Raw genomic sequence first — 14,562 nt, forward strand, 5'->3', positions numbered from 1 at the left:
GTCATCGTGAGGGTACAGTTACAGATCCATACATCTTTGTGCTCATGTTTCCCCCATACAAAGTTTGATAACCCATCCCTTCACCAGTGCCCATTCTCCACCACCAGTAAACCCAACATCCCTCCCCCCCTCCCCAGTCCCGTCTCCCCCCACCCCACCCTGCCACTATGGCAGGGTATTCCCTTTTGTTCTCTCTCTCTGATTAGGTGTTGTGGTTTGCAATAAAGGTGTTGAGTGGCCATTGTGTTCAGTCTCTAGTCTGTATTCGGCCCACATCACCCTTCCCCCACATGACCTCCAACCACATTTTACTTGGTGGTCCCTTCCCTGAGTTACCCAGAATGAGAGACCAGCCACCAAGCCATGGAGACAACCTCCTGGTACTTATTTCTACTATTCTTGGGCGTTAGTCTTATAGTCTATTATTCTATATTCCACAGATGAGTGCAATCTTTCTATGTCTGTCTCTCTCTTTCTGTCAGTGACTTCTAATGCCCACTCTACTATGTCTCTTCAATCAGCAGGAATTAGCTGATTCATCTTTTTTTTTTTTTTTTTTTGGTTTTTGGGTCACACCTGGAAATGCTCAGGGGTTACTCCTGACTCTGTACTCAGGAATCATTCCTGGGGGAACCATATGAGATGCCAGGGATCGAACCTGGGTCAGCCGCGTGCAAGGCAAATGCTCTACCTGCTGTACTATTGCTCCGGTCCCTGCTTCATCTTCACAAGAGAGAAAACTCCACTTGTAGGCGTCAAACGGTTTGTGCAGAATCACATGCTCTGTGCTCTGGGCTCTTTGGGCACTGGCCTCTCCGGCAACCTGGCTCCTCTCCTTCTGTCCAGTAATTAGTCTGGAGACCATGTTGGGTCTCAGACAGCTGTTAGGGATCACACACTCCTCCACCACACAAGCAGGTGGATGGGAGGGCACAATTGCTGTGGCCCTTTCTGCTGTGTTGATGCATTTCCTGGGAAGGACTGGTATATTTCTTTTCCTTTGTGGACTATGCTCAACACTGTTCAGAGACCACTCTCAGAATTGCTTGGGGAACCTCATGGTGTAGGGGATCAAACCCTATGCTCCCCCATGCAAAGCATATGCTCCAAACTTTGGGGCCAGCTTCTTTGGCCATAATTTTTTATGTTACTCACCCAGGTACAATGTCAAAGGCAGGTTGGCACAAAGCATAACACGCTTCTTTTTTCTCCCCCTGCAGACCTCCGTCACCATCTGTAAGCAGACCAACAATGTCTGTGCCCGAGCTGGGTTTATGTCAAAAACGCAGAGAGGATTTTTTAGGGATGCTGAAAAATCGGGACCTGCCCCAGGTAAGTGGCTACTTTGCATTTGACTGAAGGGTCGATGTGCCAGATCTGATCTACAAATAAGTGTTCCTTCTGAGGGAGTCCCTTAGGCCTTGGGGATGGAGCAGTGGCAGTAGGCATTGATCAGGAGACCTGCTCTTCTGCAAAGGCCAAATGGTTGGGTCTGGAAATGGTGCCCCAAACACACTTGGGCTCTCCTTTGTTCTGAGCACACCTGCTCTGGGCAGCCAAGTTGGTCATGGCTTCTCACATCAGAAATGTACAGTCACCTCCCCACAGTGTTCTTGGACCACTGGGGACAGAAGGGAACACATGCTGCTTGATCCTTGCACATGCCACTGCAGTTTCCCTTCTCATCATAACCTCGCCACCAAATGATGGCAAATAGCTCCATTTTTGGAGCCTCTACTCTGGGCTAAGTGTTTCCATGGCATCCATCCCCTCTGTCCTCACAGGGCCATACTCACAGTCCTGTTTTCTGATGAGTCATAGTGACTGCTTCAGCATCTTGAGGCTAATCAACAATGGAGGTAGGTCCAGAGGGGTCTGACTGAAGACACTGCAGACCACCAGCCCACCGTCCCCACCCCATGTCATTTTATTGTGCAAATAATCCTGCAATTGCCAGGATTCAGGATGATATAAGCACTTGCCTCCTGGGGGTGAGAGGAGGTGTTGCAGCCCTCAGATCTTCTCCATAGCTTCCAGCCTTAGAGATATTTCTAGAAGGATGTGGAGACACAGTGCTCACTATATTAGACTTTCTCTAATAGGTCCCCGAGATCCCCTGGGGAGCCATGGGTCCCAGAGCCAAGAGGTAAAGGCCAGAGGTAAAGGCCGTCAGGGTTTGCCACTTAATCACGCCTCTTGGAGGAGGCATGTGGATAAAATTGCAGTGCATGTCAGATTTCAGCAAATCCAGATTAAAGTTGAGAAGATCAGTCTGAAGCTGAATAACAAAACCAGCCCTAATTAGGAGGCTAAGCCCCAGCTAAAGCTCCCCTGCCTTGCATCATCTATGGGCAAAACCCCACCTTGTTTGTTTATACAGGAGAACAAAGCCAGCATCCCTGAGGTTTGGCCAGAGGCCCTGCCTGTGAGCCCAGGGATGTGGCTCCCTCATAGCGAGACACATGTGCCCCTTCTTGCTGGCAGGGTCCTGAGGAGCCCAGCTCCTTATATCGGAGTAGGAGGGGGCAAGGCACTAGTATGGGTTAAGTTTTTACTGTGTTCTAGGGCCATCACATTTATGATCTCACTGAGTGCTCTAAAACCCCATGGAACATTTGCTAGGCACATAATTATGTGCTCAGAAAGTGTGAGTTATTATTATTATTATTATTATTATTATTATTATTATTATTATTATTATACATTTTACATATGAAAGTGATACAGAGAAGGCAGATGAGGTTCCTTAGCTGGATTGGAATCCAGGCCCAGTGGATTTGATGTCTGGTACTTTCAGTTACCCCTGTTCCTCTTGACTTGACCCAGAAGCCAGAGCCCAGGGACACTGTCCCTCAGCTGGAAACAAGCTGCTCTCAACTCTCAGGAATAATTCTGTGGGTTTTGCCAGATTTGTGGGTTTTGCGACAGCAGTTGGCTTCCCATACACAAGATGTATTCCCAAAGCCCTGAGTGACCCAACTCAGTCGCCAAGTGTCAGATCAGACCTATAGTCCATTCTTAGTCAAACACTCATTTTTCCACATGTGCTGATTGGATTTTCTAAATTTAGACATGCCAATGAAAGGAAAAACAAGGGTTGGGCCCAAGCATGTGGCTCAAGTGGTTGAGCACATACCTTTCATGTGTGAGCCCTGGGTTCCTTCCCCGGAAGCACATGACCCCCACCTCCAGCCCTCCCATGTGTGGCCCCCACAGTAATGAAACAAATGAATAAGGTTATTAGGACATGGGGAGATGCCTCTATTAACTTGTCACTTGAAAATTGTAGGTTACAGAATGGAACCCACACTGTGAATTCTACACTGTGAAATCAAAACAACTTAACTATGCTCAGGAAAGGGAGGAAGTAAATATATAGTAATATTAACTTTGATTCTCTTTGGCAAGTGGGAGATTGAATGCCTTTTCCCCTTGTTTCTGACTTAAAGTGTTTTATGATCAAGCATTACTTTACCCATTTTTTAAAGCAGAGGGGAAATTGTGTTTGTGTGTGTGTGTGTGTATAAAAGAGCAAAGGTAATATGAGAGACAGAGACCAATATTAGAAATGTGGGGGCTGGAGAAATAGTACAGTAGAGAACATGCCTTACCCGAGGCTGAGGCTGACCTGGGTTTGACCCCCAGTACCATATAGAGTCCCCCAAGCCCACCAGAAGTGATCCCTGAACACAGAGCCAGGAGTAAGCCCTGAGCACTGCTAGATGTGACCCAAAAATAAAAAACACAAAATGAAATAAACTTTAGAAATGCCAGTAACTGGACATCTGTTTTAAGAAAAAAGTTAACATATATTGAATTTATTTATTTATTTTTTTGAAATACCTTTTAGTATTATAAAGATCCTTCTAGAACAGCATTTCTTTACTGAATGCATAGTATTCCATTGTGTGGCGGCACCATAAGGGAGGGACAGATGCCCTCTTGGAGGAAAGTTAGATCATTTTGAATGAAGGACTAATACAGAAAATATAGAAAATATAGTGGTTTTTATTTGTTGCTCATGGCTTAATGTATACTCCAGATTATTTTCTTGTGTAATTTGTTTCAAGTTAAATTGCTAAGCCAAACAGCATGTAACATATTTCAAGATTTTTACATTTATGGCCAAATTGCCCTTCAGCACAGGGATAATATCTCTTTTTGCGTCTCAAAGGCAGCTGTTCCCCCTTTCAATACAGTCTTGCCAACATATTCCAGACTTTTGTTCTCAGTACTTTTGCTTTGGAGAAGTACATTTTATTTAAAGCAAAGTAAAATTTGCACTGTTGATGAAATCTGAACTATTTTCCTCACCCACAGATATCACTGATAAAATTCTTTCCACTTTTTTGGGTTCTTCATATTTTTATTTGCTTCTAGTTGTGCATAGATGTCATCAGAATATATATAGACTTTTAGGCTTTATGTACTCACTCCCTCCTTCCTTCCTTCCTTCCTTCCTTCCTTCCTTCCTTCCTTCCTTCCTTCCTTCCTTCCTTCCTTCCTTCCTTCCTTCCTTCCTTCCTTCCTGTCTTCCATGGACCATGAAATGCTGGGGATCAAACCCAGGGCTTTTGGGTCTGGAGAGAAAGTACAGGGATTAAGGTGCTTTCCTTGCACGCAGCCAGCCTGGGTTTAATCCCCAATACCCCATATGGTTTCCAAGGCCCTGTCAGGAGTGACTTCTGAGCACAAAGCCAGGAGTAATCCCTGATCACCACCAGGTATGGCCTCCAAACCAAAATCAAATTTAAAAAGCCGGGGTTTTTACATGCAAAAGCACACTCTCGAGGCCTTTGAGCTAGCACCTAAGTCCATATTCACTGTTATTTCTAAAACATTGCCATGTGGCCTGATGGTCTTGTATATATCATCATCATGACTGACATTCTGCCAAGTTGGACAATACTGTGGCCACAGCTGTGTCCATTTTTCTTGGACGTATCCTTCCTATGCCCTTTAGGGGCATAGCTACTGCTATGGTATATGCCTTATGCTAGGGTGCACACGTGTCTTCAAGGCTTTTGCCCAGTATTGCTGCTTTGTGCTTCAGAATGCCTGCGCTCCTACACAGGGCAACTGACAATTTAGAGGGAAACTCTACCCTCTTCTCCTGATTCAACTCATTCTCTTTTTCCTTGAAAACTTGTGAACTGTCACAGTATTTTGCTTTTTAAAAAATTAATTAATTTATTTTTTAATTAGTGAATCACCGTGAGGGTAACAGTCACAGATTTACACATTTTCGTGCTTGTGTTTCCCTCATATAATGTTCGAGAACCCATCCCTCCACCAGTGTCCATTCTCCGCCACCAATGAACCCAGTATCCCTCCCACCCCCCCAATCCATCCCCCCGTCACAGTATTTTGCTTTATTTTAGTTTTTAGCCACATCCAACAATAATTAAGGGGGTAACTCCTGGCTTTGCATGCAGGAATTACTCCTGGTGATGCTTGGGACTATATTTAGTACCAGGGATTGAACCTGGGTTGGCTGTATGCAAGGCAAGCACCTTCCCCGCTGTACTATATCTCCAGTCCCTGTCAACATCATTTTAATCTGTGTCAGATTTTTATACATCATCTTGGAAAACTTGGACTTTGGAGATAAATGGTCCTGGGCTCACCTAGCAGCTGCTCAATAAATACTTGTTGGTTGCATATATTTACTAAACAACAACTATGTTCCAGAAACCTAACAAATTGTTCAACTCTCATAACTATCTAGTTTGGGAAAAGAATGAATATACTTTAGAGAGAAAGAAACTAGGCTAGTCTCTAGTTAGACAGATATATTTGGGCAAATTACTATTTGTGAGTCTTTTAATCTGAGGTGGAAACCATTTTTCTGTATTGCTATGTGAAGCACATAGCCTTTGCTCCCTAAATGGCTAAAGGTAAGGTGGATTTAGTTATTTCAGGAGCAATTTCATCTGAGCCTCTTGGTTACCTTTGAGTCATTAAATGTGTTCCTAAGTGTAAAGTAGCATTGTATTATTTTGAGAAGAGTTCCTCATTCTATTATGCATTTTTTTCTGCTCAGGGCAATATGACATCAATGAATCTCTGGTGAAGAAGTCGCCGAAATTATTAATGTCTTGCTTTAAATCTAAGACTGACCGCGGACTTAAAATTATGACTGCAGGCCCAGGACCTGGTTATTACAATCCAAATGATCACATCAAAGTTCCAAAAAAGGCTCTTATCCCGTGAGTCTTGATTATTCTGACTTTTCTTTTAAATGGTGATTCTGGGGATGGACCACAACATGGGAGAAAGGTGACGCAGGCCAATCAGCATTTGGTCTCTCTTTAGGGGCATCTGTTGACATACTGTTAGTCCTCAATAAATCTTTGTTGAATGTCTATTGTTTATTGAGCAACTATTATGTGCCAGGAGCTTCACAATATTTGATTATTCATAACAATCCTGTTGCAAGGATTGTTATTTTATAGAGAGGTAAGCCCAACTCCAGAGAGGCTAGGAGATTTGCATAAGTCCACACAGCTCAACTGGGTGCCACTGGGAATTAGGTTCAGCACTGCCTGGATTTTTCCACATTTCCAATACTGCACAATTCTGATTTTTACTTCATTCTATTTTCATGATTATAATCACCACTGAGGTGGTAAGATGGGCAGAACCAGAGAACCTCTCCTAGTTTTTCACTGATAGGTTGAAAATCTAGACATTAAAATTGGTCGGTTCTGCTGGATTTTTAGTTCTCCTTAGTGTTTATGCCGTGTAAACTGAGGGCATTGTACTAACTCCTCTGAGGTTCTATCTGTAAAGACAGTCCGTACTTCCTAATGTTGCTTTCAGATTTTAAAGTACACCTTGTGCCTTGTAGTAGTTATAAATGGTGACTTAATATTAATGCATATTTCTAAAATGAAGAGAAGATAGGAATTTAAATTGTCATATTTTATTTATTTATTTTTATTTATTTTTTAATTTTTTGCTTTTTTTTGGGGGGGGGGTCACACCTGGCTCTGCACAGGGGTTACTCCTGGTTCTGCACTCAGGAATTATCCCTGGCGGTGCTCAGGGGACCATATGGGATGCTGGGAATCGAACCCGGGTCGGCCGCGTGCAAGGCAAATGCCCTACCCGCTGTGCTATCACTCCAGCCCCTAAATTGTCATATTTTAAAGGAGGGTCCCTTCCAAAGGCCTGGGCACCCCACTAGAAGAAATTCTTAACCAGTTGGGCCAACAGTTCAATGCAAGGGTTTGAGAATGTGAAGCTGCTCTGGTCCTGGGGTGTTGGGGATGCAGAGTCACTGGGCAGTGCTGGGCACCTCCAGGGTCACACTTGGGTGGGACACAGGGCCTCTAGGCTATACCTGAAAATGCTCCAGGGAATTTCCAAAATTCACTGTAGATAATGCCATTCTTGCGATTACCATCTCAGACCTCATCCATGTCCAGCAGGACAAAGTGTAAGGAAGGATGGCTGGCATGCTGGGACTGCATACAGTCTCCCTGGCACCTCTATAAAGAGTCCAGACAGGTGGCTGGGCCCCCAAATCACAAAGGGTCAGAAGTCTGAGCCACCCAGGGAGACTGGCAACATTGGGTATATCTGACCCATCAGTCCAGGACAAGGAAAGTTGAGAGAGGAGCCAGACATGACTCAAAGTTGGGATGTGGAGAAGGGATTCAAACCTGGGTGGAGTAAGTGGTTAACTGGTGGGCAAGTCCCTCTGTCCTTTGTGGGTACAGCATGTGGGGCTCTCTCAGACTGCAGGGCTTGGGACTGGAGCAGGAATGTCTTTAGAAGCAGGTTCTCTCCAAATACCAGGTATCTCATCCCCAGGCCAGTGTCAGACACCACACAACCTTTCTCCTACTTTACTGGCAAATGAGGGGGTTTGGGGTATGAGAGCAGGCCTGACTATGACTCACCGCTCTGACCCTTGCAGAGAACTTCCCTCTCCGAGCCTCAGTTTCGGTGTTATTAAGTGGAGATAAGAATCTTATAGGAATTGTATGAGGATTGAGTGAGAAACTTCTTGGAAAGAGCCAGTGCCCAGGATTTGAGCAGCAGCTCTCATTCTAGGTGTATGTATCTAGGTGTATGTTAGGGGAGAGCTGCAGCTGTTATTTGACATGGCAGGTCAAGCACTTTGTCAGATTTGGGAAGCTTTTTAAAGAAATGATGAGGTGCAAGAGCGATAGTACAGCAGGTAGGGCGTTGCACATGGCCAACCCAGGTTTGATCCCCAGCATCCCATATGGCCCCCCGAGCACCACTAGGAATAATTCCTGAGGACAGAGCCAGGAGTAACCCCTGAGTATCATTGGTTGTGACCCAAAAAGACAAAAAAATATATAATATAAAAAAATGATGGGGGCTGGAGCGATAGCACAGAGGGTAGGGCATTTGCCTTGCACGCGGCCAATCTGGGTTCAATTCCCAGCATATGGTCCCCTGAGCACTGCCAGGAGTAATTCCTGAGTGCAGAGGCAGGAGTAACCCCTGCGCATTGTCAGGAGTGACCCAAAAAGCAAAAAAAAAAAATGATGAGAGTGGAGGGGTCACATATGTGGCTGCACGTTACCTCCTAAAGCAACAAGGAGTTTAATAAATTCTTAGATGAGGACTTCTCAACCCTGCAACCAGATACAACAATTTTCACATAAATGGTTTTTCGGTACCTATTGATTTTAATATTGCTCCTTTGTTATCTAATCATTTAAATTCTAGAATTGTATCAATAATGGTGGCTTTTTAACATTAAAATTTAAAAATAAAAAAACAATGAGAGTGGAAAACTCTGTGTCTAACAGCTTCAGCTGGCCTTTGTTCAGATTTGGCTGAATGGTTTGAAATATTCTCATTTTATGGTATTTGCACCTGTCCATCACCAGTCTCTGTGGGTTGCAGGTTCTGTGCTGGAGGCAGTGGGGGTGTACAGGTGAACAGAACTCCATGCATACCTTTGGCCGTGCTTCCCTGGGAATGATTCCAGAGCCAGGCAGGGAGCATGCAACAGAATGCTAGCTGTCTGGGCTAGTGCAGTGGTGCTGGTGTGTCTGGGGGTGTCTAGGGCTCACTGGCTCTCTGTGATGCTTGTGAATGATAGATCTTTGGATAACAAGCTCACGAATCATTGCATATTGACCCTCTGCCCCTGGATGCAAGGCAGCATGTGTGGGCTTATTAAATGCTCTGAAGTTCAATCTGGTGTCTCTTAAACTTGAACTCATCCTGGTCAGTGGATGGTGCCCTGAACAGGATATTTGTGTTAACTGACTTCTCCGAGCTGTGTTCTGTGTCTGCATCATTCATGAGTGATGGGTGATACTCACCTTCTGACATTCATGAGCCTAGTCTAGGCAGTAATATGAAACCAGCAGAAAACCACAGAGGAGTTGATAAATAAATAAATAAATATATATATATATATATATATATATGTGTGTGTGTGTGTATTTGAAATTGACATGAAAAGAAAGAAGAGAGAGCTATTATCACTTCATGGAAAAGATGAGAAGATAAAACTAGAGTTTGCTTTGACTTATTCTCAAAAAGCACACATATGTTCAGGTTGAGTGAAAAAACATCGTGTTAGGATAAAGTAAGGCTACATAAGCCTAATGCTAGTGGTGGTGGAGCCTCCCAATCCGTCTCTACAACGGGAGTTCTCTGTTCTCTCTTTCTCACTGGAGGGAAGAGAAAGGCAAGAACCTGTGTGCAGACACACCTCAGCAATATTAGGGGTTTGGCCCCAGACTATTGCAATAAAGTGAATGTTGCATTCAAGCATATCGTACACATGCTTTCAGTTCCTGGTGTGTTTAAAAGTTCAGCCTTTGCTGTATGGTCTATTGCACGGGCAAGGGCTTCTCATTATGAAAGACAATGTATGGGGCGGAGAGGGTGGCTCAGCAGTACAGCCCTTGTCTTGATTGATGAGAACCTGGGTTTGATCTCCAGCACTGAAAAAAATGTCAGTAAATCAATTCAAAGATCATGTATACTAAATTATAAAATACTTCATTGCTAACAAGGCCGGCCATCATCTAAGTCTTCAGGAATCATCAGTCATTTTGTTGCTGGAGGGTCTTGCCCTTCCCTGCTGATGACTGCTGACCCATCAGGGAGATGGTTGTCTATGGTTCAGATGACTTGCAATTTCTTGACACAATGAGGTTTTCAGCATCAATGGACTCTTCCTTTTTTGAGAGCTTTTCTGAAGCAAGTGATGCTGTGTGAGAACATTTGACCCACAGTAGAACTTTAGAAATTGGGGTCAGTTCTCTGAAACCCTGCCACTGCTTTGTAAACTAAGCTCACGCATTAGTTTAAGTCCTTTATTGTCATTTTTAACAATTTTCATAGACTCTTTACCAGGACTAGTTTCCAGCTCAAGAATCTACTGATTCTTGATTCTTTACAGGTGTAGCTTCCAGCTTAAGGCTGCAGATTTAGCACAGTGGGTAAGGTGCTTGCCTTGCACATGGCCAACCTGGGTTCAATCCCCAGTAATCAATATTGTCCCCTGAGCACAGGCAAGGGTGATCTCTAAGGATAGATCCAGGAGTAAGCCATGAGCACCACTGGGTGTGCAAGTCCCAAACAAAACAAAACAAAACAAAACAGAATCCACTTGCTTTTCCCAATGAAGCAACCCCTCATCCTTTCAAGTTTCCCCAAGAGACTGCAGCAATTTGACTGCATCTTCAGGCATCATTTCTAATGATGGTTCTCTTGCTATGTCCCCATCTGTAGTGTGAGGGGTTGAATCAACTTCTTCCAAACTCCTTCAATTCTTGAGGTGAGCTCCAGCCATGAATCATGAGTGTTCTACTGGCATTTAGCATGGTGAAACCTTTCCAAAAGGGTTCCAATTTTCTTAGATCCATGAAGAGAATAACTGAGGTAGCTATAGCATTATAAAATATATACATATTTTTGGTTTTGGGTCACACCCAGCATTGCTCACAGCTTACTCCTGGCTTTGTTGTCAGGATCACTCCTGGTGGGGCCTGGGTAACCATTGGGGTGCTGGTGATCCAACCCAGGTTGATCGCATGTAAGGCAGCACCCTATCTTCTGTACTATGGCTCCACTCCCTAAAATGTATTTCTTAATTACTAAGACTTGAGTTTAAAAAGAATTACTCTTTGATTCAGGGATTGCTGAATAAATGTTGTGTTTGGAGGCATGAAACTAATATTAATCTTGTAATCATCTCCATCAGAGCTCTTGGGAAACCAGGTGCACTGCTAATGATCATTAATCTTTTGAAAGAGGTATTTCCCCCCTGAGCAGCAGGTATCACCAGTGGGCTTAAAATAGCCAGCAAACTATGTAATAAATAGATGTGTTGTCTCTGGGCTTTGGGGGATCCCAGTTATAGACAGAATAGACTTAGAATATGTCTTAAGGACCCTAGAATCTTCAGTCATAAATAAGCATTGACTTCAACTTCAAGTCCCGAGTTTCATTAGCTCTGGACAGAAGTCGACCAGTTCTTCAAAGACTGAAAGCCAGAGACATCTTCTAGCTAGGAAGTACTAGAAGAAGTTGCATCTTCCAGTATAAAACTGTTCTATATGCTAATATAAGGTTGCATTGGAACTCTGCTGTTTGCTGTACCCACTTTTCTTAATTTCTTTGGCTAGATCTAATGAGAACTCACTGGAGCTCCTACCAGCTTCAAATTTTGCTCTCTGCTCAGAGAATTTAAGACTCAATGTTGTGACTAGTTTGATTTTAGAGCCAGACCAGCAAAGCATTCTTCATATCAGCAAAAGAACTGTTTACTTTCTTATCCTCCATGTGCTCACTGAAACAACATTTTTCATTTCCTTCCAGAATACTTTGTATTCTCATTTTGATGGCACGTGGGCACACGGTGCCTAGCTTTTGCCCTATCTTGCTTTGTAATATTTCTTGCTCAGTAAGGTAAAATCATTTCATATCTAGCTTCATTTCTAGATTTAAAGTGAGACATGATGTTTTTACTTTCCCTCAAACAGTTGGGGCTGGGGCTGGAGCGATAGCACAGCAGGTAGGGCGTTTGCCTTGCACTCGGCCAACTCAGGTTCGATTCCCAGCATCCCATATGGTCCCCTGAGCAACGCCGGGATAATTCCTGAGTGCAGAGCTAGGAGTGACTCCTGTGATTCGCCAGGTGTGACCAAAAAAGCAACAAACAAAAACAAAACAACAACAACAACAACAAAACAGTTGGGGCTATTGTAAGGTTATTTCATTGATCTGATTTCTGCATCATGTCACAGGGAATGGTGAGACCAGAATTGAAGGGAGAAGGTTGAGAGTCTTCTGGGCCAGTCAGAATATACACCATGTTGATCATTGAAGTTTATTCTCTTATATGGACATGAATCCAGAAAATTACAATAGAAGCATCATAGATCATCATAGATCACTGATTTCAGATCACCAAAAATAATATCACGGTATCACTGTCGCCCTGTTGTTCATCAATTTGCTCAAGTGGGCACCAGTAAGATCTCCATTCATCCTTATCGCATTCAGGGTCAGGGGAATGAGGTCCATTATTGTTATTGTTATTGTTATTGTTACTGTTTTTGGCATATTCATATGCCACGGATAGCTTGCCAGGCTCTGCTGTGTGAGATTCTGCATCGCTCTCTTTCGGGAGATGTTTTATAGTCCCTGAATCTTGGCCGTTGGTGAGATTACATGCCCTGCTCTGGATTCGGCAGGCCCCTGACAAGGTCTGCATTGATGCTCCTGCCCTGTTGGTACTTACTTAGAGCCTGAGGGGTCCCTGGGTTGTGTGAGGTGGCGGGAATCAAAATCTGAGAAGCAATCCTGGTTTCTCTCAGAAGCACAAGCCACCTCAGATGCCGGGCCTGACTGTTTGTGACCGTGTGAGAGACCTGCTCTTATTCAGCTGTGTTGAAGTGTCTGGTTCTCTGTTCTTGGTTAGAATTCCAGCTGGCAAAAGTGATGGTTCACCTCTACTTTCTGAAGAACTCTGGGAGAATCAGGGAAGATATTTCTTCTCCTGGAGTTGTTAGCCCCTGATCCCCAACAGAGAGACAGAAAGAGAAGCCCAGAGAGGTGGGTGGAATGTTCTAGTGCTAAAACAGTGGAGTGGTCAGGTATAGGGGGTTGCTCTGTGTGGTGAGGTACTATGTTCCTGGGGCTTGTGATCAGGGAAGGGGGAAATAAGTCAGGCCTCGAGTCAAGCTAGTCAACTAGCTTGAGAGACTGGGTTCAGGGAATGAACCCTTAGATTCCTAGAATCCATAATTATCCTCTACATATTGGGATGAGAGCACTTCTCGATATGCTTGTAAGGAGAAAGTATGCTCACCCATCATCTTGCCAGGTCCACCTCTGGGAGCTTTCCAGACACTGAGTCTAGATTTCTACTGAAGGATGCAAGGACAAATGGTCCACTCTGGGCTGGCTGGGTATTAGCACAAGCGTTTCTGGGATTTTGAAAGACATCTCTGGTTGTCATCACAGGCTTTTCTAGACTCCATAGCTAAAGTATGCATCTTGCTATGGTCTTCTCATGGACTCAAAAGCTAAGGATCTAGCCACGTCTGGGGGCCTATAGAAGAGAAGTGTCAGCCAGGTTTCACTTGCTTAGTCCTTCAATCTCCATCCCAGTGATGATTCAGTGGATCAGGGTGAGTCAGGATAAGGGTTCCTGGAGATCAAAATAGTTCCTCCTGGGTGCTGCCTCCCAACTCACCATCGAAAAGGTGAAACACCCAGTGACATCTTTCTAACCCCTGATCAACTTCCGTGAATTTTCAGTCACTGGCTCTGCACAGACACGCTGTCCTGCCACAGCCAGAACTGAAGACTGGTGGGGAGGGGGGATCTTGGCCCTTCTCCAATTTGGGTAATTACATTGGACCCACCTAAAGTTCCCCCTGGGATTTTCAATTAGCTATGGGATACTTCTTCCCAAGCAACTGTAATCTGTCACCCGCTACCTGTTAAACAGATCCTGCATTCCACCCAGGGGCAATCTGCTGCCCTTTAATGATGAGAAAAAATTGCCCCTTTATCCCTCCCAACCCTGGGAATCCCTGAGGCAGAGTGCATGTGTGCCTGGGAGTGTCCTGAGGGTCTCAGATGCCTTCCTCGGTGACCTGCTGTGTCCTCAGAGATGTTCATTATTCTCGGCCGATTTACAAACAGCTCACACTGGAAGCTGCAAACACACTCCAGTTGTGGCCAACTCACAGCCTTTGATAGCTGTTTTCTCTCAACAGGGCAGGACCAGGGTGGCTTTTATAACTGAGTTATGAGGCTCATAAAAGCTCAGTGGACTGTCCTGAGTTTGATTCAGCCTGAGCTTTGTGATTTGGCCACACCACCACGAAGGAGAAGAAACATCCTGGGATGTGATAATCTGTCAGGTGCAGGAGGGGAAGCGGATATCCTGAGTGGCGCAGCATCTGCAAGACCCCAAGTTAGATCCCTGACACCATGTTCCTCCTTGACCGTGACCAGCTGTACTCCTAGTAGCCCCCAACACTGCTAGGTGTGGCTCTCATGGCCCCAGCACCTCCAGCCCACACCAATGGAGCTCTGCCA

The 14,562-nt window shown here is 44.5% G+C and overlaps 1 protein-coding gene across 1 annotated transcript in view; it reads left to right on the forward strand.

Annotated features, from left to right (window-relative positions):
• Window positions 1-14,562, forward strand: part of STPG1 (sperm tail PG-rich repeat containing 1) — a 50,183-nt gene that overhangs the window by 28,553 nt on the left and 7,068 nt on the right. The window contains exons 5-6 of the mRNA XM_004603448.3: window positions 1,221-1,332; window positions 6,044-6,209. Of these exons, the coding sequence (XP_004603505.3) occupies window positions 1,221-1,332; window positions 6,044-6,209 (278 nt within the window). The remainder of the gene's footprint in view (window positions 1-1,220; window positions 1,333-6,043; window positions 6,210-14,562) is intronic.

Source organism: Sorex araneus, chromosome 5, assembly GCF_027595985.1.
Source record: "Sorex araneus isolate mSorAra2 chromosome 5, mSorAra2.pri, whole genome shotgun sequence".
NCBI classification, from domain to species: Eukaryota; Metazoa; Chordata; class Mammalia; order Eulipotyphla; family Soricidae; genus Sorex; species Sorex araneus.